Source organism: Papio anubis, chromosome 16 (assembly GCF_008728515.1).
Source record: "Papio anubis isolate 15944 chromosome 16, Panubis1.0, whole genome shotgun sequence".
NCBI classification, from domain to species: Eukaryota; Metazoa; Chordata; class Mammalia; order Primates; family Cercopithecidae; genus Papio; species Papio anubis.
Window position 1 is genome coordinate 62,617,020 of NC_044991.1, and position 23,915 is coordinate 62,640,934.

A 23,915-nucleotide genomic window follows, 5' to 3' on the forward strand; every position below is an offset into this window, starting at 1 on the left:
AACACTATGCAGAGATTGGGAACCAGAGCTCTGGGAGATTATTGGGTCAGTGTTCTCCAACTCTGAGAGTCCTAGGCACACTTACCACTCCCCCATGCCACTGTACATTTGGAGATGACGAACTCTAAGAATCTAGAGCCACAGAAGCCCAGTGACCTCTGAGGGACTGTCTTCTTGAATAGTTGCATCTCCCTTCTCAGCTTACTTTTGTTGCACCATCCCCCAACCCCCTTCTCCAGCCCCACTTTCAGGGTTCTGAAATCCCTCCTTTGCTCTTGCTCATCGTCTGGTTTCTCTTGCTCTCCCTCCACAGGACCTAAGGCAGCAGCTTGCAGGCTGTCAAGAGGCTGTGAACTTGTTGCAACAGCAGCATGATCAGTGGGAGGAAGAGGGCGAAGCCTTGAGACAGCGGCTGCAGAAGCTCACTGGGGAGCGAGACACTCTGGCAGGGCAGACTGTGGACCTCCAGGGAGAGGTGGACTCTCTCAGCAAGTGAGCAGATGGGCTGTTCATCCCACCCTCGCAGCCTGGTCTCGGTCTCAGTCATCATCCAGCCATTTACCCACTCCCATCAGGTTTTTGGGGTGCTGATCCTGTTCTCCCTGAGACTTGGCTGTTTTACCCTGTTTCCACTTGTTTCTCCAGAACAAGCTTTGGGGGTTGGAGTCTTTGTGATGATAAAAATGTTTCACACTCAAAAGGGAAGATGGGATGTTGAAACAGGGTCTTTTGACCCTGTGATGCCTGCTTCCAGAAAGAATTTTAGGTCCCACGGTCTCTGCTCATCTCTGATTCCCTTCTTCCAGGGAGCGAGAGCTGCTGCAGAAGGCCAGGGAAGAGCTGCGGCAGCAGCTGGAGGTGCTAGAGCAGGAGGCATGGCGCCTACGAAGGGCAAATGTGGAGCTTCAGCTGCAGGGGGACTCTGCCCAGGGCCAGAAGGAGGAACAGCAGGAGGAGCTGCACCTGGCTGTCCGGGAGAGGGAGCGTCTGTAAGTGAGACCAGTCTGCTTTCTGGGGCCTGGTCTTCCTTCAATTCTACACCCTCCCCTCCTACTCTCCTCTCTTAGAAAGTAGAGTATGTAGAACTCTGGCATGCAGTGGGTTCAGATTAGCTTGCTGCTTCTTCCTTTGCAGAAAGATGAATATGGGAAGTTCATGGTTGGTTAAGTCTTAGTTGATCACCCATATGGGATGAGACACTGAGGGGGATACAGAAATGAATAAGACAAAAGCCCTGATTTCAGGGAACTTGCCAGAAGACAGACAACTAACTGTGACATGAGGCTGGATGAAGTATGAGTTAAATAGAGTTTCAGACTAAGTCCTTTGGGAGCACAGGAGTGACAGCTAATTATTGAGGACTAGGGAATGTTTTATGGAGGAGAGAGTAGACTCTGAGCTGGGCCTTGACCTATTTGGTTAATAGAGAGTGGGAGAAGAGCTCAAGGATAGATTAGCACAGAAAAGGAGTCAGGAAGATTCATGGCATGTTCAGAGTGGGCTGGGCTGGGCTGGCTAAAGGGTAAGCCTTATACATGGAAGTAATGGGAAATGCGCTAGCTGGTCAAGAAAAGGAAATCCAGAATCAATGGCCCCAGCTAATCTGTAAATTCCCCTTTATGATGTCACAGAAAAAGCAAGGACTTTGAGCTGGGCAAAAGCTTGGTTTGAATTATGGCTCTGTCACATGGACAGATTATTTGTAGAATGGTGATGATAATATTTACCTTGAAGGGTTGCTGGGAAGATGAGAGCAATGTTTTGGAAAATGCCAGCATAGAACCTGGCATATGGTAGGTCTTTAATAACTGGGAGCAGGGATATATCTTCATCTTTGCTGTATTTCCCTCCTCTCCTGTGCCCCAGTTCCCTGTACCTGATAGTCATGAATAGTGGAAGCTTGAAGGGCTGCCATAAGGGTCATGACTTGTGCTAAGAATGATCTCCCTGTACCAAGGAGAAGGGCAGACAATCCACAGAGATCATAATATGTTTTTAAATTTATTTATCTGACTTGATAATACATTTATATGATTCAAAAGTCAAAACTATTTTAAGGCTAGGCACCCCTGTAATTCCAACCCTTTCAGAGGCCTTAGTGGGAGGATCACTTGAGGCCAGGAGTTTAAGACCAGCCTGGGCAACATAGTGAGACCTCTGTCTCTACAGGAACAGCAAAAAATTAGCTGAACGTGGTGGCATGTGCCTGTAGCCATGGCAGGGTGAGATGGGAGGATCACATGAGGCCCCAGGAGTTTGAGGCTTCAGTGAGCTAAGAAGATACAGAGAGAGAAGTCTCACTCTCATTTGTGCTTTCTCCATCCCATTTCCCTTCCCCCTTTAAGCAACCATTTTAGTTGACTTCTTGTTTATCTTGCCAGTGCTCCTTCATGCAAATATGGGCATATATTCTTTCTTCCCCCACTTTCTTATATAAAAGATAGTGTATTATGTATATACTGTTCTGCACCTTGATTTTTTTTCACTTGACATGTCTTAGAAGTCTTTCCTTATCAGTGTTTATAGACCATCCTCATTCTGTTGCATAGCAAAGGTGATTAAATTCCTGTTACCTTTGGGGTTACGGGCCATCCCTGAGTTCCTCTAGACTCCTCTCCTTCCCATCTTAGTCAGGAGACGCTGGTGGGCCTGGAAGCCAAACAGTCAGAATCACTCAGTGAACTGATCACTCTTCGGGAAGCCCTGGAGTCAAGTCGCCTGGAAGGGGAGTTACTGAGGCAAGAGCAAACGGAAGTGACCGCAGCGCTGGCTAGGGTGCGTGGCCTCCTCTCCTCACTTGCTGGGTGGGCGGCTTCGAAAGTGTGTTCCCATGCAGCCTGCCTCATTCTTCACCGTCAAGCCAGGATCCCTCATCTTTCCTCAGTCATTAGTCTGCTTCTGGGTTCTCTATCTTCCAACATACCCTCTATATTGGAATTAGAATGGGTTTTCTAAAGTATAAACCTGGTTATGTCAGTCTCTTAAAACCATTCAATGGCTTTCTAGCTCTGTGGTGCCACATTCGAAACTTTTTGTCATGTGCCCCAAACTGTGTTTTAGCCTCCCCTTCTACTACAAAACCCTTCCTAAACATCTCATATCCTTTGCTCCTGCCACAGAGCAGTAATTGCCTTTTCAGTTATTCCATGTTCTTTCATGACTCCAATACTCTGCATATACTTTTCCCTTTCTCTGCACTACTTCTTTCCTCCTCCTTTATGCTCAAACTCTTCCTCATCTCTCAATTCCCAACTTAATCATCAACTCCTCTACCAAGCATATTTGACTCTTCCAAACTATATTAATATTTTTTTTGAGTTCCCAGAGCACTTTGTGCTTACATTTTCTGTGGCGTCATTACAATCATAGTCATTTCTCTATCCTAACATTGGTATCTCTATACTGTGAGCTCCCGTCTTACTGCTTAATGAATGAATCAAGGGAAAACTTGTTTAGAATGCAGGAGAGGGAATGGAGTATTAACTAATCTCGTACCAAAAAGCAGCAGTATTGGGAATGTGAACTGTTCACTGTTCCAGGAAAATTGGAAATATGAAACTCTTTAACCCTTTGTTTTTTAGGCAGAGCAGTCAATTGCAGAGCTGTCGAGTTCTGAAAACACCCTGAAGACAGAAGTAGCTGATCTTCGGGCTGCAGCTGTCAAGCTCAGTGCCTTAAATGAGGCTTTGGCCTTAGATAAAGTTGGGCTGAACCAGCAGCTTCTCCAGGTGAGCAAAGATTTTCCTGGTCCCCAGGGAAGGGCTGGGCCCTAACTGAGGGCAAGACAGATCAGCTCCCAAATGTAGGTCTGAAATGAGCAAAAGGAACATTTACAATGCAGAGGAGAGCAAATACTGTAAGGATTGGGCTTAGCCATTATAAATATTCCCCTCCCACACCTCCAGCAGAACCAGCTCTGGGCTTTAGGGTAAGTCACTAAGGTTGGGAAGGGGCCCATGTGTTCTGGAAGGAAGACTAGGTTTTGGCTGGGGTTTTCTTGAGATGGATCCTCTGTCACCTAGGCTGGAGTGCAGCGGTGTGATCTTAGCTCACTGAAGTCTCCATCTCCTGGGTTCAAGCAGTCTCCTGCCTCAGCCTCCTGAGTAGCTGGGATTACAGGCATGTGTCACCACACCTGGCTAATTTTTTTTTTGAGATGGAATTTTGCTCTTGTTGCCCAGGCTGGAGTACAGTGGCACGATCTTGGCTCACTGCAACCTCCGCATCCCGGGTTCAAGCAATTCTCCTGCCTCAGCCTCCCGAATATCTGGGATTACAGGCATGCATCACCATGCCTGGCTAATTTTGTATTTTTAGTAAAGACAGGGTTTTACAATGTTGGTCAGGCTGTTCTCAAACTCCTGACCTCAGGTGATCCACCTGCCTCAGCCTCCCAAAGTGCTGGGATTACAGGTGTGAGCCACTGCACTTGGCTGCCCCGGGCTAATTTTTGTATTTTTAGTAGAGATGGGGTTTCACCATGTTGGCCAGGCTGGTCTCGAACTCCTGACCTCAGGTGATCCATCCACCTCAGCCTCCCGAAGTCCTGGGATTACAGGCGTGAGCCACCATGCCCGGCCAAAGACTAGGTTGTTAATTCTGTTGGGTGAGATAATAGCAATCACCAGAAAAGAATCTGCTGAAGATCCTAAATCCCAAAGAATCTTTTCTATAGGTTACAAATTTAACCTATAATTATAGTGATGGAACCTCCTTGCAACCTCTGTTTCCTTGAGTGTTCTCTCTTCCATTATTCTGAATTATTTGAGAGCAGGATTTTGCCTTTCATATCTCCATCCCCAGCATCTAGCCCATCTAGTACCTGGAATATAGGCACTAGATCAAATGAATGGATTTTCCCCCCATCTTATAAACACTCCTTTGTTCATCTTTGGAGAATAGATTCATATCCCACTTGGATTTCAGTCTTAGCATTTGATTCCTAAACTAATCATTTGTCTTTGATGCCTGTACTTCCTTCCCTTTTTGGCCAGTAGTTAGAGGAGGAGAACCAGTCTGTGTGCAGCAGAATGGAGGCCGCAGAGCAGATGAGAAACGCTTTGCAGGTAGACCTGGTGGAGGCAGAGAAGAGGAGGGAAGCCCTGTGGGAAAAGAACACTCACCTGGAGGTTCAGCTGCAGAAAGCTGAGGAGGCTGGGGCTGAGCTGCAGGCAGATCTCAGGGGCATCCAAGAAGAGAAAGAAGAAATTCAAAAGAAACTAAGCGAGGTAAGAAGGCAAAATGGACACCATCACATTTAGGTGTAATACATGCTCATTATAAAAAATCAAAACACTACAGAATGGCCGGGCGCGGTGGCTCAAGCCTGTAATCCCAGCACTTTGGGAGGCCGAGACGGGCGGATCACGAGGTCAGGAGATCGAGACCATCCTGGCTAACACAATGAAACCCCGTCTCTACTAAAAATCCAAAAAAATTAGCCGGGCGTGGTGGCGGCGCCTGTAGTCCCAGCTACTTGGGAGGCTGAGGCAGGAGAATGGTGGGAACCCGGGAAGCGGAGCTTGCAGTGAGCTGAGATCGGGCCACTGCACTCTAGCCTGGGCGACAGAGCGAGACTCCGCCTCAAAAAAAAAAAAAAAAAAAAACACTACAGAAATTATCTGGAAAGTGAAAAAGTCTTACTTCCTAGAAATGATCAGTGTTACTAGTTTGCAGTATATCTTCCAATTTTAAAAAAAGAATGCCTATAAGAATTATTCACTGAGGCTGGGCGCAGTGTCTCATGCCTGTAATCCCAGCAGTTTGGGAGGCCGAGGCGGGCGGATCACAAGGTCAGAGGTTCGAGACCAGCCTGACCAACATGGTGAAACCCTGTCTCTACTAAAAATACATAAATTAGCCTGGTGTGGTGGCACGCACCTGTAATCCCAGCTACTCAGGAGGCTGAGGCAGGAGAATCTCGCTTGAACCTGGGAGGCGCAGGTTGCAGTGAGCCGAGATCGTGCCACTGCACTCCAACCTGGGCAACAGAATGACACTCTGTCTCAAAAAAACAAAAAGAATTCTTCACTAATTCTCCACTACTTCACACCACCCAGTTTGAATTAGAAGCTTCTCCTTATACTCTGATAGCACTGTATGCTTATTTTAACCACCACATTCCTCATGCTATAATTATCTGTTTATATGTCTTCACCATTAGACCAAAAGCTCTTTGAAGGCAAAGCTATGTCTTAGTTGTTTTTATTCCTCCAGCTTTTAGCATAGTGCCTACCACATAACAGGGGCTGAGTAAATTTTTTTCCTGAGCCAATGAATGACCTGGCTCAAAGGTCATCTTTCTCCTCTACACAACCTCTCATTGTCCTAATAATTGTACCGATTCTCCCTTCACAGAGTCCCTTTCTCGGGACATTGATGACTTTCTTCCTAGTATTATGTGTGCATCTTCTCAAGACTAAAACCTCCTTAGGGGCAGGTGTCAAGCTGTCCCTAGCACAGGGTCTTGCTCACAGGGGAGCATTCTTCCTGGGCTGGGGGATCTGTGGGCTGATCAGGGAAGTAGATAAATGCTGCATGCTATTGGGTAAGCAATCCGGGCTCACAGAGCTGGGTCCAGAATCTCTGAAGAGCCAATGACCCTAACCTGGTGGTAGCGGCCCTGGGGGAATCCAGGCTCTGCTCCATCTCTCACCACATTCTTCTCCTCAGTCACATCACCAGCAGGAGGCAGCCACGACTCAGCTGGAGCAGCTACATCAGGAGGCAAAGCGACAGGAAGAAGTGCTTGCCAGGGCAGTCCAGGAGAAGGAGGCCCTAGTACGAGAGAAAGCGGCTCTGGAGGTGCGGCTGCAGGCTGTGGAGCGTGACCGGCAGGACCTCGCTGAACAACTCCAGGGGCTCAGGTAGGGCCCAGACTCAATTCAGCCAAGCACAGAGAGAGCTTTGCAAGGCAAAGGCGTGAAGCTAAGCTCCCTGCCGTAAGTATGTAGGTCCTAAATTGATTATGAATTTATAATTGCCCCCCTAACTTCTCCAGGTAGCCAGTACTTAGAACCCAACTCCTCTTGAGGAAAGGTAAGGGGCTTGATGGGTAAGAAACTCTTCTGATTCCTGAACCTCACAGCTCAGCCAAGGAGCTACTAGAGAGCAGTCTGTTTGAAGCCCAACAACAAAATTCTGTGATAGAGGTCACCAAGGGGCAGCTGGAGGTCCAGATTCAAACTGTCACTCAAGCCAAGGAAGTAATCCAAGGTGAGAACCCAACTGGAATGGGGCGCACTCCATTCCATGGAGATGTTGAAGAGACAGGAAGACAGTGGGAGACAATTAGAGGTCCTTCTCCAGTAGGGTGCAGGTCCTCTGAGATAGAGTTGCTCATGAGATCAGGGGAGAGGGAGAATTTTATTAGGTAAAAGGAGGGGGGCAGAGGCCTGATCCTGTCCCTGGCATGTTAGGGGAAGTGAGGTGCCTGAAGCTGGAACTGGACACTGAACGGAGCCAGGCAGAGCAGGAGCGGGATGCTGCAGCCAGACAGCTGGCCCGGGCTGAGCAAGAAGGGAAGACTGCCTTGGAGCAGCAGAAGGCAGCCCATGAGGAGGAGGTGAACCGGCTCCGGGAGAAATGGGTAAGTGGTCGATGTGGCCGGGGATGGTCTCCCTTCCATGAGTGTTCCACCTGCTGCCTCTTGGTCCAGTTATTGCTGCTCGTATGAGTGAAATTTGGTCCCCAAGCTGTAAAATCCAACTTCCTGCTATTAAATGAGTTAATATATGAAAAGCACTAAGAGTAGTTCCTGGCATATAGTGGGCTCTCTATTTGTGTTAGCCATTATTATTGTTGTTATGTTGGTGTGTACAGAGAATTGAGAGTGGACCCTGGGATTTAGGATTATTAAACTGGCCTCAGGATGAAAACCAGGGAGAGGAATATCTTGGATGCATTCTTGTGCAGTTCAGAACTGTGTTTTGTCTTTTAATTATGTAATTTAGTCCATTTGGTTTTATTGTGATTTTAGTTGTATTTGGATTTATTTATGCCATCTTAGGTTATTTGTCCTACCTTTTATATCTTTTTTTTTTCTCTTGAGACAGAGTATCACTCTGTCCCTCAGGCTGGAGTGCAGTGGTGCGATCTTGGCCCACTGCAACCTCCGCCTCCTGGGATCAGGTGATTCTCCTGCCTCAGCCTCCTAAGTAGCTGGGATTACAGGTGTGCGCCACCACACCCGGCTAATTTTTATATTTTTAGTAGAGACAGGGTTTCACCATGTTGGCCAGGCTGGTGTCAAACTGACCTTGTGATCCACCTGCCTCAGCCTCCTAAAGCACAGGGTACAGCCGTTTTTATATCTTTTAGGGAGGGGAAAGTACCTTTCTTAACTTCTTTCAGAGGATTAAGTTGAGTGATTAAGTTGTATTCTTTTCTCACCTCTTTTTTCTCTCTGCAACTGTGGATAATATGTACTTTATTTTAAAAATCCTGTTAGTGGTTACCTTTAATATTTTTAAACATATACTTAATAGAATCTCAAGGTTCAGTAGTTTTACCCTTTTCCTGAATGATACAAGGGTCTTAGAACATTTTACCTGGGCCAGGCACAGTGGCTCACGCCTGTCATCTCAGCACTTTGGGAGGCTGAGGTGGGCAGATTGCTTGAGCCCAGGAGTTTGAGACCAGCCTGGACAACATGGCGAAACCCCATTCCCTACAAAAAAAAAAAATACAAAAATTAGCCAGGGATGGTGGTACACACTGTAGTCCCAGCTACTTGGAAGGCTGAGGGGGGAGGATCACTTGAGCCCAGGAGGTTAAGGCTGGGGTGAGCTGAGCATCACTGCGTTCCAGCCTGAGTGACAGAGTGAGACCCTGTCTCAAAAAAAAAAAAAACGTTTTACTTGTTTCACTCCTCCCTAATTTATAGGCTGTTTTGTTCGGTGTGCTCAGTTCTAACTAGTTTAACACCACAATTTATGATTTTTTATTGTTTTATACAGTCAATATTTGTTCAGATACAACAATGAATTTATACCTTTTCTGTTCACCATTCCTTGCATATCAGACTTTCTATTCAGATTTATTTTTCTTTTGCCTGAAGTAGGATTTTCTTTGGTAAGGGTCTGTTGGTAGTTAATTATCTGAAGATGTTTCTATTTTATTTTTATTCTTTTATTGAGGCAGGGTCTCACTCTGTCACCCAGACTGGAGTGCAGTGGTGTGATCATGGCCGACTGCAGCCTCGACCTCCTGGGCTCAGGTGATCCTCCCACCTCAGCTTCCTGGGTAGCTGGGATTATAGGCATATGCCATCATGCCTGGTTAATTTTTTTTTTTTTTTTTGTATTTTTGGTAGAGATGGGGTTTCACCATGTTTCCCAGGCTGGTCTCAAACTCCTGGGCTCAAGCAATCCACCCGCCCTTGGCCTCCCGAAGTGTTGGGATTACAGATGTGAGCCACCATGCCCAGCCTACTTTTATTCTTGAAAGATAGTTTCTGGCTTTGTTCAGGGTTAAAAAAAATAGATAGATAGATAGATAGATAGATAGATAGATAGATAGATAGATAGATAGATAGATAGATAGATTCACTAAGTAAAAAATTCAGATACAAGTTTCTAGGATGAGAATTATTTTCTCTCAACATTGTTGGTATTGAGAAGTTAGCTTTCATTTTAATAATTCCACAATTTCTTGTGTTTATTTATTTATTTATTTTTTATTTTTTTGAGACAGAGTCTTGCTCTGTCACCCAGGCTGGAGTGCAGTGGTGCAATCTCGGCTCACTGCAACCTCCACCTCCTGAGTTCATGCAGTTATCCTGCCTCAGCCTCTAGAGTAGCTGGGATTACAGGCATGTACCACCATGCCCGGCTAATTTTTTTGTATTTTTAGTAGAGATGGGGTTTCACCGTGTTGCCAGGCTGGTCTCAAACTCCTGGGCTCAAGTGATCCATCTGCCTCGGCCTCCCAAAGTGCTGGGATTAAAGGCGTGAGACCATGCCCAGCAATTTCTTGTGTTTAGATGTGTATTTCTTTTATTTGGTTGGAATTTCTTAGACTTCCTGAAGTTAAGATTTCATGTTGAAACATCAATTCTGGAAAATTCTCATATATTATCTCTTCAATATTATGTCTTTCCTGCCGTCCTGCTTTTATTTATTTACTCTTTAAAAAAAATTTTTTTTTTTTTGGCTGGTTGTGGTGGCTCACACCTGTAATCCCAGCACTTTAGGACGCTGAGGTGGGTGGATCACGGGAGTTCGAGACCAGCCCCACCAACATGGAGAAACCCCATCTCTACTAAATATACAAAATTAGCCGGTTGTGGTAGCACATCCCTGTAATCCTAGCTACTAGGGAGGCTGAGGCAGGAGAATCACTTGAACCTGGGAGGCGGAGGTTGTGATGAGCTGAGATGATGCCATTGCACTCCAGCCTGGACAACAAGAACGAAACTCCATCTCAAAACAAAAAAAATTTTTTTTTAATTATTTTTTTAGAGACAGGGTCTTGCCCTGTTACCCAGGCTAGAGTATAGTGGTACAATCATAGCTCACTGCAGCCTCAAACTCCTGAGCTCAAGTGATTCCTCCTGCCACAGCCTCCAACTAGCTGGAACTACAGGCACGTGCCACCATGCCCAGCTAATTTTTTAAATTTAAATTTAAATTTTATTATTATTATTTTTTTAGAGATGGGGTCTTGCTGTGTTGCCCAGGCTAGTCTCGAACTCCTGGGCTCAAGCCGTCCTCTCACCTCAGCCTCCCACATAAGCTGGGACTACAGGTGCGTGCCACCATACTTCTCTCTTTCTGTACTCTGGTTAGTTGTATGTCAGACCTTTTTACTCTATCCTTCTTTTACTCTATCCTTCTTTTACTCTATCCTTCACTGCCTCTTGCATTTTACATGTTTACTTTTCTCTTCCTATGCTGTGTTCTGGATTATTTTTTTCAGATCTCTCATCTAGTTACTGATTTTCCTTTTAAGCTGTGTCAAATCTGATGTTTAGTCTATTTACCAAGTTTTAAATTTCACTTTTTAAGTTTTTTTCTAGACATTCTATTTGGTTATTTTTTCATCTCCTCTTGGTCATTTTTTTCAGTCTCTTTTCCCTAATTTGTATTTTCAGTCCCTTCTTTCAAACATATGAAACATACTTGTGTCCTGTCTAGTAATTCCAATAACTATTAATTAATGTTTTGGGGTCTGGTTCTGTAATTTGTTGTTTCTGTTGGCTATTACTCATGGGCTTGTTTCCCTGTGTTTTTGTGATTCTTGACTATGAGCTCATGTTCTTTGGAAATTTTCCTTTTTTTTTCTTTTTTCTTTTTATATTTTCTTTTTTTCCCCCAGAGACCTTTGTTCTGAGGAAGTTTTTCTGTGGGAATCTTTTTAGGCCTGAGGCAAAGGAGTTTTTCCTCAGAGGATTTGTTTATGCTTCTGTCAGGAAGCTGGAGGACCAGCATCCCAGGACCACCTTAAAGTAAATTTTCTGTTTAAAGTTTTTTGACCCACAGTCAGGCCCAGACCCCATGTGCAGCTTAGCTTCTGGTTATGAATTCTCAGAGGAGACTTTTTTCCTATCCTGTATCAAGGTTGAGATAAGCATATTTCCTTGATAATTTCCTTCTATAGAGTTTATTTTGTTTTGTCCCCTCTCCACATCCCTCCAGTTTCTTTTTCTCCCTTCCTCCCCATCTCTTCCTTCTTTTTGCCTTTTCTCCCTCAAGCTGAGGTCACTATAGCCCAGAGATAGGCATTTTTTTTTTTCTTTTTAGAGATGGACTATCACTATGTTGCTCAGGCTGATCTTGAGCTCCTGGACTCAAGGGATCCTCCTGTCTCAGCCTCCTGAATAGCTGGGACCACAGGCACAGTACACCATGTCTGACTTTTTGTTAAGGACTGTATACTAGGCTTTGCAGACCATAGGGTCTCTGTCACAATTACCTAACTTTGCAATTGTAGTGCAAAAGCAGCCATATATAAACAAACGAGCATGACTGTGCTCAAATAAAACTTTATGTATGGATACTGAAATGTGAATTTCATATAATTTTCACATATCACAAAACATTTTTTTTTTTTTTTTGAGACGGAGTCTCGCTCTGTCGCCCAGGCTGGAGTGCAGTGGCCGGATCTCGGCTCCCTACAAGCTCCGCCTCCCGGGTTTACGCCATTCTCCTGCCTCAGCCTCCTGAGTAGCTGGGACTACAGGCGCCCGCCACCTCGCCCAGCTAGTTTTTTGTAGTTTTTAGTAGAGACGGGGTTTCACCGTGTTAGCCAGGATGGTCTCGATCTCCTGACCTCGTGATCCGCCCGTCTCGGCCTCCCAAAGTGCTGGGATTACAGGCTTGAGCCACTGCGCCCGGCCACAAAACATTATTGTTTTTAACCATTAAAAATGTAAAGGCTGGATGCAGTGGCTCATGCTTATAATCCCACCACTTTGGGAGGCTGAGGCAGGACGATTGGTTGAGACCAACCAGGGCAACATAGCAAGGCCCTGTCTCTTTAAAAAAAAAAAAAAAAGCCTAAAAGGTAAAGGCTGGGTGCAGTGGCTCACACCTATAATCCCAGCACTTTGGGAGGCCTAGGCGGGCGGATCACCTGAGGTCAGGAGTTCGAGACCAGTCTGGCCAACATGGTGAAACCCCATCTCTACTAAGAATACAAAAATATTAGCTGGGTGTGGTGGCATATACCTGTAGTCCCAGCTACTTGGGAGGCTGAGGCAGGACAATTGCTTGAACCTGAGAGGTGGAGGTTGCAGTGATCCAAGATTGTACCATTGCACTTCAGCCTGGGCGACAGAGTGAGACTCTGTCTCAAAAAAAAAAAAAGTAAAAACCACTCTTAGCTCACAGCCACAGAGCAACAGGTGGTGAGCCAGATTTGGCCCACATACTATAATTTATTAACCCCAGTCCAGATTTTTGTCTGTTTGCTTGTTTTGTTTAGAGACAAGATCTTGCTCTGGTCACCCAGGCTAGAGTATACTGGCACAATCATAGCTCACTGCAGCCTCAAACTCCCAGGCTCGTGATACTCCTGCCTCAGCCGCATCTGCCTGGCCTTTCTTTCTTTTTTTTTTTTAAGACAAGGTCTTGCTCTGTCACTCAGGCTAGAGCGCAGTGGTACAATCATGGCTCACTACAGCCTCGACCTCACGGGCTCAAGTGATCCTCTCCAGCCTCCTGAGTAGCTGGGACCACAGGCATGAACCACCATGCCTGGCTAATTTTTGTAATTTTTTTTTTATTGGTTATGTCATGTTACCCAGGCTGATCTTGAACTCCTGGGCTCAGGTAATCTGCCCACCTTGGCCTCCCAAAGTGCTGGGGATTACAGGTGTGAGCTACCACGCCCAGCCACCTGCCTTATTTTTATTTATTTATTTTTTTCAACCATCAATGGCATTTTATTTTGGAAGTTTCTATGTATTACATAGGTATTAACTTCCTTCCTCTCCTACTCCTCCCCACAAAATCCAGAAAGTTATTTTTATACATAAACAACTGAACATATAAAAATCTCAGACCTAATTTCTCTAAAGTCTTGGGTTAAAAGAACTTGAGTGGCACTTCTCCTTTCTGAGAGGACTACTTCTGAAGGAGGATTCATGGTCTGTCCTTTGCTCACTACAGATTTCTCCTCTTCTCTGGAAAAAAGATGGTCAATGCTTTGCTTCCTTTTAATAAATTAATTTCTTGATTGTTATACAGTATTATTCCCCACTTGACACCTTCTTAGAAACTTGATTGTTGGATGCATTTTTCATTTGGCAAAAATTCAGTGTGGCTTTGCGTGGGATGTCTGAAGTGTCAGAAACAGCAGTGTTGGTGTTCTGGTTTTGAGAGGGAAAATATATATAGAGATGCATACATTCCCTAGAAGAACAAATGTAAGACTGAAATAGGGTGTGCACAGAGTTAAAAGGGCTGATAGACACTACTTGGTTTGGAATTCTGTGACTGTCAACAATCAAGGACTGCAGTGTAGGCCAGAATACAAATCTCCTTAGGAAGACGTTTGGTTAGGCAAAACCACTGAGAAATGACAGTGTCTGCTACATTGTTTGAAGTATATCAGAGCAGACATGCACAAGAAGCAGCATTATGAGTCATATGTAGTAAGTAGTCACCTATCGGTAAACAGGGGCATTTGTGCAAATGCTCTGGCAACCTAGGCACTGGGGGAAGAGAAAAGAAGCATCCTATTAAAATGTACTTCCATCTCTAACTCACCCAAGACCCCAGGGCTCCTAAGCTTCATGATTTGCAAAGCCAAAATGAAATTTAGCATTACATGTCATTCTATGTCATCTGGAAGCTGGTCCACTGGGGCCATCTCAGAAGAGCTGCTCAAGAGGGTAGCAAGTCTACCCAGAAGGATATGCCTTAATGATCTTCACATCATCCACAGGGCGGTCCTGGGAGTTTGTTTCTACCATTCCCACACGATTCACCATTCCTATGCACTGGCACACTCGGCCAAAAATGGTGTGTTTGCCGTCGAGCCACTGGGTGGGGGCGAGGGTCACAAAGAACTGGCTGCCATTGGTGTCTGGCCCCGCATTGGCCATTGCAAGAATTCCAGTCCCCGTGAATTTCAAATCTGGATGAAGTTCATCTTCAAACTGTTTGCCATAGATAGATGCACCACCTCGACCTGTCCCTGTTGGGTCACCTCCTTGGATCATGAAGTCTGATAATTTCTGTGGAATTTTGTACTGTTGTAGTAACCTCGACGAGCCAACTCAGCAAAGTTCTTACAGGTCTTTGGAGCATGCTTCCAGTACAGCTCCAGCACAATTATTCCCATGCTGGTCTCCAAGTAAACGTTGGATGGCTGCCAGGAATCTGGGGGAATTGCCGCCATAGCGAAGCTGGTGGTGGAATGCTTCTCTAGCAATTGCCTTTATTTTTATTTTAAATTCTAAATTACATTTGCATTGGGTGAAAGATAGTGGATTTACTTTTTTTTTCTTTTGGAGACAGAGTCTTGCCCAGGCAGTGGTGATATTTCAGCTCCGCCTCCTGGGTTCAACCAATTCTCATGCTTCAGCCTCCCAAGTAGCTGGGATTACAGGCATGTGCCACCACACCTGGCTAATTTTTGTATTTTTAGTAGAGACTGGGTTTCACCACATCATCCAGGCTGGTCTTGAACTTCTGACCTTAAGACAAGGTCTTGCTGTCGCCCAGGCTGGAGTGCAGTGGTGCAACTCTAGCTTACTGCAGCTTCAAACTCCTGGGTTTAAGCAATCCTTCTGCCTCAGCCTCCAGACTAGCTAGGACTACAGGCATGCACCATCATGCCTGGCTAATTTTTTTTTTTTTGTAGAGATGTGATCTCGCTTTGTTGCCTAGGCTGGTCTCGAACTCCTAGCTTCGAGCAATCCTCCTGCCCCAACCTCCCAAAGTGCTGGGATTATAGGTGTGAGCCACCACACCTGGCTTACACCACAAGTCTTGCTTTGCTTTTGGCTTCTGTGGAATTTTTATTATTTTCCTGCTGGTTCTGTGACATTAAAATACATATTTAATATTTTATCCAGCACTTTTTGCTATTTCATAGCTGGAGGGTTCAGAGATCTTGTTTATCAAGTATCTGGAAATGGAAGTTGACTTGTGCTTTATGTGTATTTATAATTTGATTGTTATTATGGGGCAGGCTTGTTGGCAAGATGATAACCAGAAGTTTGCTTATTTTTGGAATTATGTGCCTAGTCTATAGTCGGTGCTTAAAAGTATTTGCTGAATGAACACTATCCAGAAGGCAGTTCCCTAGCAGGAATCAGATGTATACCATGTACTGAAAACTCCGTAAATAAAAGATGCTATGAAACTTCTGAATGATAAACCAGCTACCTACGTGGCCTTGGTTTCCCTAAAAGGATTGACTATAGTGGCCATATTTGGGTCATGAAAGGGCCTTTTCTCCCTTTTCCTTTTCTCTCATTCAGCTAATCCTCCTGACTTCTGATTGTCCCACTTATACTGTTTCTCTATGATTGAGCAGGTTAACTGCCCTCTTACAACTCTCGACAGCCTGTTAGTTTTAACAGTGACTGCCTTCTCCTGGAATCCTAGCAATTGGAAACACTCTTGGGAGGCCGGGCATGGTGGCTCACACCTATAATCCCAGCACTTTGGGAGGCCTGGGTGTGTGGATTGCCTGAGGTCAGGAGTTCGAGACCAGTCTGGCCAACATGGTGACACCCCGTCTCTACTAAAAATACAAAAAAATTACCAGGTGTGGTGGTGTGCACCTGTAATCCCAGCTACTTGGGAGGCTGAGGCAGGGGAATTGCTTGAACCAGGGAGGTGGAGGTTGCAGTGAGCCGAGATCACACCACTGTACTCCAGCCTGGGCAACAGAGTGAGACTCTGTCTCAAAGAAAAAAAAAAAAAAAAGAAACACTCTTGGCAGTTGTATTCTTTATTCTTCCATCTACTGCCTGTCTCCCTTTTAAGAGTAATGATATTGGACACTTATTAAGCACTTCTCCATGCCAAGCACCATGCTGAATGCTTTATTCACACAATAAAGGTGAATAAATGCATAAAGAAGTCACTCAGGGCTGGGCACGGTAGCTCACACCTGTAATCCCAACAATTTGGGAGGCCAAGGCGGAAGGATCGCTAGAGGCCAGGAGTTTGAGACCAGCCTGGGCAACATAGTAAGATCCCCATCTCTCAATAAATAAAATATAAAAAGAGAAGTCAGGGTTACATGGCTAATAAGGGGTAGATAAGGGATTCAGGGCCCAAACTCCAAACCATTTCTGCTTTGTCCACCTCTGTAATGTCCCTTCCGAATGGTTGCTTAGCTGCTGTTATATTCCATCGCTTGGCTGCCCATTTATTTTAGATAGATGTAGTTATTAGGAAATTCATGTTGAACCAAAATCTATTTCCAGGAACAAATGAGCCTTAGATTTGCTTGAAATACCCCACCAACATGGTTGCTTTCCTCTAGGCATGTTACAATTTACTCATGTCCCAGTGCGAAGGTGGCACTTTGAACTGGGCAGAATATTCCGTTTGTGGTCATACCAGCAATGCTGGACTGTTACTTCCTACACATCACAGAATTAGCTCTTCTTGTAGCTATAACACACTTCTAACTCACATAGAGCAAATAGATCAGTTTTTTTAACACTTGCAACTGCTATTAACATTCATCTTTTTTATGTTTTTACAGTTGGCTTTGGCTTTTTGTAGTCACATACTCTGCCACTGAGCTATATCCTCTGTCTGGCTTTTTGAACCAGAGGGTAAAATGATTTGTCATTCATGACTATCCTATCACTGTGACATTACACATTGCTGGGTTTTATAAGGAAGAACAAAGGAGGACCTCTTTTTTTCTTTTTGTTATTATTATTTCTTTTGAGACAGGGTCTCGCTCTGTTGCCCAGGCTGGAGTGTAGTGGCGTGATCAGGGCTTACCGCAGCCTCACTCTCAAGGCCCTCCTGGCCTCAAGTGATCCTCCTACCTCAGCCTCCTAAGTAGCTGGGACCACAGGAGTGAACCACCACACCCGACTAATTTTTGTATTTTTTTGTAGATAAGGGGTTTCATCATGTTGCCTAGGCTGGTCTCAAACTCTTGGGCTCAAGTGATCATCCTTCCTCGGCCTCGCAAAGTGATGGGATAATAGGCATGAACTACCATGTCCAGCCAGACCACTGTCAATTGTATGGTCTGGGAAGGCTTCACCAAGGAAGTGTCAGTTTAGCTGTGAGGAATGATGGAGTGGGGGTGGAGAAGGGCTTTCTAGGTAGAAGGAAACATGAGTAAAGGCTTTGAGGCATGAATGTGTTGGCTGGGCGCACTGGCTCACACCTGTAATCCTAGCATTTTGGGAGGCCCTGGCACGCAGATCAGTTGAGGTTAGGAATTCAAAACCAGCCTGGCCAACATGGTGAAACCCTGTTGCTACTAAAAATACAAAAAAATTATCTGGGAATGGTGGCGGGCACCTGTAATCCCAGCTACTTGGGAGGCTGAGGCAGGAGAATCACTTGAACCTGGGAGGTGGAGATTGCAGTGAGCCAAGATCACACCGCTGCACTCCAGCCTGGGCGACAGAGCACGACTCCGTCTCAAAAAAAAAAAAAAAACAAGAAACTGTTTAGTGTGCTCAGGGGCCTACAAGGAGGCAAGTGTGTGTAGCCAAGGTATAGTGAATGAGGGGGAAAGCTGCACAGGATGACACTTGGAAGGCTGAAACACTAGAGGCATTCCCATTACATGAATAAGCAGTGACAAACTTACAAGCATTTTAAAGGAAAAGTTCAGGGAATACTAATGTCATGATGATGCTGGCTGTTGTGTATTGCCCGCTTTCTGTGTGCTAAGCACATTTAAAGTGATTCACACGACTTATCTCCATCCTGAGGAGAATGACGAGAATGACACCGTTGTTATCCCCATTTTAATAGATGACGAAACTGAGGCACAGAGATGTTTAGAAATTGAGATCATGCTAATAGTGGTAGATTAAAGATTTTCGCCAGGCGCGGTGGCTCACACCTGTAATCCCAGCACTTTGGGAGGCCGAGGCGGGCAGATCACCTGACCAACATGGAGAAACCCTATCTCTACTAAAAATACAAAATTAGCCGGGTGTGGTGGCGCATGCCTGTAATCCCAGCTACTTGGGAGGCTGAGGCAGGAGATTCGCTTGAACCCAGGAAGTGGAGGTTGCAGTGAGCTGAGATTGTGCCATTGCACTCCGGCCTAGGCAACAAGAGTGAAATTCTGTCTCAAAAAAAAAGATTTTCACCCAGGCAGCCCAACTCCAGAGCCCTTCACCTCTATCCTGGGCACCTAATAGAGGGTCCTGAACTAGTCAGAGAGCTTGGGAAAGCTTTGGTGGCTGGAGGACCTCTAAGATAAGCAGCACCCCTCTTCTAATGCTCTTATATAATACAGGGAGACATCCTCACTGGGCCAGGCCTGATTCTTCAGGGCCTAACTCTGCAACCCTGAGTAAAGGAGAGCAGGCAGCAGACAGCCAGAATTGGCCAGCTCAGTTCATTGTTACAACTGTCAACCACGATGTGGCTGCTTTAAAGATAACAAATATGGAGCTGTGTGTGGTGGCGTGCCCCTGTGGTCTTAGCTACTCAGGAGGCTGAGGCAGGAGGATCACTTGAGCCCAGGAGTTCAAGTCCAGCCTAGGCAACATAGTGAGACCCCATCTCTAGAAACAAAAATGCCTAGGCTAGGCACAGTGGCTCATGCCTGTAATCCCAGCACTTTGGGAGGCCGAGGCAGGCAGATCACTTGAGGTCAGGAGTTCGTGACCAGCCTGGCAACATGGTGAAACCCCATCTCTATTAAAAATACAAAAATTAGCTGGGCATGGTGGGGGGCACTTGTAGTCCCAGCTACTGAGGAGGCTGAGACAGGAGAATCACTTGAACCTGAGAGGTGGAGGTTGCAGTGAGCAGAGATGGTGCCACTGCAATCCAGCCTGGGTGACAGGGCAAGACTCCGTCTCCAAAAAACATTAAAAACTAGAAATACATTTTAAAACCCAGATACCTATAGCATATATAAGGGACAATTGCAGTTTGGAAGGTACTTCCACATGTATTACATCATTTGATTTTTAAAAATTACTCTCATGTGGTTGTCATAAAATTTGTTAAGATAGATAAGGCAGGGATTATTAGCCTCGCTTTGCAGAGGAGGAAACAGGCTTAGAGAGGTACCAAGGTCACCCAGCTAGTGAGTAGTAGAAAGACTTTGTTTTTCCAATCCAGTTCTCCTGCCTTCCCTCCTCACCCATTTGGTTCTTATGGTGTTTCTTTCATGTGGCCAGGAGAAGGAGCGCTCCTGGCACCAGCAGGAGCTGGCGAAGGCTCTGGAGAGCTTAGAGAGGGAAAAAATGGAGCTTGAAGTGAGGCTAAAGGAGCAGCAGACAGAAATGGAGGCCATCCGGGCCCAGAGGGAAGAAGAACGAACCCAGGCAGAGAGTGCCCTATGCCAGGTGAGAAGCTAGGAGGATTGAAGCTGCCCGTCCAATCAGCGATCTCCTTACTTTTGACCACTTCCTTTTCCACTCCCAAGAGTAGTGCTGCAGAGGGGCTTCCAGAAGAGAGCGTAGCTACCCACTCTGCTACCAGTGAGCAGGGTGGTCCACACCATTAGCCACAGTTCCGGCAGTATGTCATACTTCCTGAGGGAGGGCTGACATGTACCACATCCTGTCAGCTTGCAAACCAGTGGTAATCTTTGCACTTCCTTGTTCTGAACCCATGGGTTGAGACCTTCCTTTGTCCTCAGCCCCTTCTCATCCGCTAGAAAAGCCCTAGAGCAGCTGGGATGTGCTTGTGGCCTCATTGGTGAGCATGGTAACCCTGAGCCCACAAGCCCTTACCCTCCTACCCGTCCACAGATGCAGCTGGAAACAGAGAAAGAGAGAGTATCCCTCCTGGAGACACTGCTGCAGACCCAGAAGGAGCTAGCAGATGCCAGCCAACAACTGGAACGGCTGAGGCAGGACATGAAAGTCCAGAAGTTAAAGGAGCAGGTATGGAGGGTGGACTCGTGAGTAGGGGAGAAAGGGGCACTCATTTACCCATTCAACCACGAAGAGTTCTTGGGCACTTCTTATGTGCCAGGCCCTGTGCTAAGTGCTGACACATGACAAGTACATAAAGGTATGGCACAGGCCGGGTGGGGTAGATCACGCCTGTAATCCCAGCACTTTGGCAGTTCAAGGCGGGTGGATCACCTAAGGTCTGGAGACCAGCCTGGGCAACACGGTGAAACCCATCTCTACTGAAAATACAAAAATTAGCCAGGTATGGTGGCGGGCACCTGTAATCCCAGCACATTGGGAGGCCGAGGCGGGCAGATCAATTAAGGTCGGGAGTTCGAGACCAGCCTGGCCAACCTGGTGAAACCCCATCTCTACAAAAATACAAAAATTAGCTGGGCGTGGTGGCGTTTACCTATAATCCCAGCTGCTTGGGAGGCTGAGGCAGGAGAATCGCTCGAACCCAGGAGGCGGAGGTTGCAGTGAGCCAAGGTCACACCACTGCACTCCAGCCTGGGTGACAGTGCAAGACTCAAAAAAAAAAAAAGGTGTGGCACAGCAGTCAGTATGACAGACATTGCCCCTGCCCTCAGGGAACTTACATTCCTGTGGCAGAGATGGATGACAAATGAGCAGACACAAAGCAAATGAGATTATTACAGTTTGTAATAAGCGCTGTAAAGGAAATAGAGTGATACAACTGAGAGTGATTCAAAGGAGGTCAGTTTGCACTTAGTGGTCAGGGAAGGCCTCACTGAGAAAGTAACATCTGAGCTGAGACTTGAAGGTTAAAAACAAACCAGCTCTGGCTGGGCGCAGTGGCTCACGCCTGTAATCCCAGCACTTTGGGAGGCCGAGGCGGCGGATCCTGAGGTCAGGAGATCGAGACCATCCTGGCTAACACAGTGAAACCCCGTCTCTACTAAAAATAAAAAAAAATTAGCCAGGCGTGTTGGCGGGCTCCTGTAGTCCCAGCTACTCGGGAGGCTGAGGCAGGAGAATGGCGTGAACCTGGGAGGTGGAGATTGCAGTGAGCCAAGAGCGCGCCACTGCACTCCAGCCTGGGCGACAGAGTGAGACTTAAAAAAAAAAAAGAAACCAGCTCCGTGATACGACATAGGTGAACCTTGAAAATATCAGATTAAGTGGAAGAGCCCATCACAAGAGGCCATATATTATATATGATATGATTCCATTTATATGAAACACCAAGAACAGGCAACTCTATAGAGGCAGAAAGCAGATTTACGGTAGGGAGTGGGGTGGGGAATGGGGAGTGACAGTGAATGGGCACGGAGTTTATTTTGGGATCGATGGAAATGTTCTAAACTTGATTGCAGTGATAGTTGTACAACTCTGAATATCCTAAAACCCACTACATTGTATACGTTAAATGAATGAATTGTATGGTATATGAATTATATCTCAAGCCATGTAAAAGAAATGCCTGGCATGGGAAGAACACTTTAGGCAGAGGAAACACCTGTCACAAGGGCCCTGTGACACAGTAGAGGGGTTGGGAAGTTCAAGGACAAAAAGGAGGCAGTGTGGCTCCAGCTTGATAAACTCAGGGGCAAGTGGAGTGGTAGCCAGAAGCCCTTTGTCAACCATTGTAGGAGCTTGGATTTTGTTCTAAGGGCAGTGGGAAACTGTTGGGTGGTATGTATGTATGTATGTACGTATTTATGTATTTGGGACTGAGTCTCACTCTGTCACCCAGGCTAGAGTGCGGTGGCACCATCTCAGCTCACTACAACCTTCGCCTCCCGGGTTCAAGCAATTCTTGTGCCTCAGCCTCCCAAGTAGCTGGGATTACAGGTGCCCACCACCACGCCTGGCTAATTTTTGTATTTTTAGTGGAGAAAGGGTTTCACCATGTTGGCCAGGCTAGTCTCAAACTCCTGACCTCAAGTGATCCACCCACCTCAGTTTCCCAAAGTGTTGGGATTACAGGTGTGAGCCACCGCGCCTGGCCAGTTGGGTGGTATTTAAAAAGCAGGGGTGGGATATGATTTATTTGTATATACATATACACATGCATATACATACCTGTGTATGTTTTTTTAAATACTTTAGCTGCTGAGTAGAGAATAGTGTGTGTGTGTGTTTTTAGGGGATCATGGCATCAAGTAGAAGTAGGGATACAGTTAGGAGACTGTTGCCATGGTCTGAGTGAGAGACTATTACCAACTCGTGGACCCTGACCAAGAAACCTGGGTGAGCCAATGCACTCTGTGAGGGAGGAGAGGGACTAGGAAGTGAGACGGTGAGGTGGAAACAATGTGGATTGCTGGCTCCTGCCTCAGCTTTTGCCACCCCACTAAAAAAAAACAGTATTTATACAACACGGATTTCCTTTACTCACTGATGTCTTATCCCTCTTCAGGAGACCACTGGAATGCTACAGACCCAGCTCCAGGAGGCTCAGCGGGAGCTGAAGGAGGCAACCCGGCAGCACAGAGATGACCTTGCTGCCCTCCAAGAAGAGAGCAGCTCCCTGCTACAGGATAAGATGGACCTGCAGAAGCAGGTCCCCTCCTCCTCCCCACCCAGTCCCATGGTCCTTCCCCAACACAGCCAGGCCTTCCCACTTCCTCCTGCAGGACAGGGAGAACCTTGGCCCTGCTGCCTGGTTTGGGAGAGTAGATGGGTGGGCCACAGTACTGAGTGGAAAATTAGAGGGTGCTCAGAGTTGAGCGTGTGCCTCTCAGAGCCCTGGGAGAGTGACTTCTTTCTCTGTAATGGTCGCAGAGCTTGTATTTTCCCCGGCTGTCTCAATTGCAATTATTCTTTCCATCTTTGCCATAAATCTAATATTTTTACATACTAGGTTGCTTCTTAGAATCCTATATCAAATGATGTTCTGACTTTTCTTTTTTTTTTTTTTTCTTTTTTTTTTGAGACGGAGTCTCGCTCTGTCGCCCAGGCTGGAGTGCAGTGGCCGGATCTCAGCTCACTGCAAGCTCCGCCTCCCAGGTTTACGCCATTCTCCTGCCTCAGCCTCCCGAGTAGCTGGGACTACAGGCGCCCGCCACCTCACCCGGCTAGTTTTTTGTATTTTTTTTAGTAGAGACGGGGTTTCACCGCGTTAGCCAGGATGGTCTCGATCTCCTGACCTCGTGATCCGCCCGTCTCGGCCTCCCAAAGTGCTGGGATTACAGGCTTGAGCCACTGCGCCCAGCCTGACTTTTCATTTTTAAAAAAGCAATCACAATTCATGTTTTGCCTTTGGGAGTAGTTATAGTCAGCCTTTTTTTCCTTCTTTTTGGTGGGGGAGACAGGGTCTCACTATGTCGCCCAGGCTGAAGTGCAGATCCCAGCTCACTGCAGTCTTGACTTCCCAAGCTCAAGCAATTCTCCCACCTCAGCACCCTGAGTAGCTGGGACTACA

General features: G+C 46.2%; 1 protein-coding gene and 1 pseudogene across 14 annotated transcripts in view; one reads left to right on the forward strand and one right to left on the reverse strand.

The window, feature by feature from the left end:
* Positions 1-23,915, forward strand: part of CEP250 (centrosomal protein 250) — a 61,595-nt gene that overhangs the window by 18,771 nt on the left and 18,909 nt on the right. For 11 of the 13 annotated variants that reach the window (XR_004178824.1, XM_031655990.1, XM_031655993.1 and 8 more), the window contains 11 exon segments: positions 314-492; positions 807-989; positions 2,631-2,775; positions 3,582-3,728; positions 4,998-5,228; positions 6,673-6,866; positions 7,088-7,215; positions 7,419-7,588; positions 19,805-19,972; positions 20,381-20,515; positions 22,911-23,054. Coding sequence is in view for 12 of the 13 variants with exons in the window: in XM_031655990.1 (XP_031511850.1) it covers positions 314-492; positions 807-989; positions 2,631-2,775; positions 3,582-3,728; positions 4,998-5,228; positions 6,673-6,866; positions 7,088-7,215; positions 7,419-7,588; positions 19,805-19,972; positions 20,381-20,515; positions 22,911-23,054 (1,824 nt within the window). In the remaining variant the exon portion in view is untranslated. 13 annotated transcript variants of the gene reach the window in all.
* On the reverse strand, positions 13,361-15,012 carry LOC108580621 (annotated as a pseudogene). The gene has a single exon (XR_001891909.3). The product of XR_001891909.3 is annotated as a peptidyl-prolyl cis-trans isomerase-like 1 pseudogene (transcript).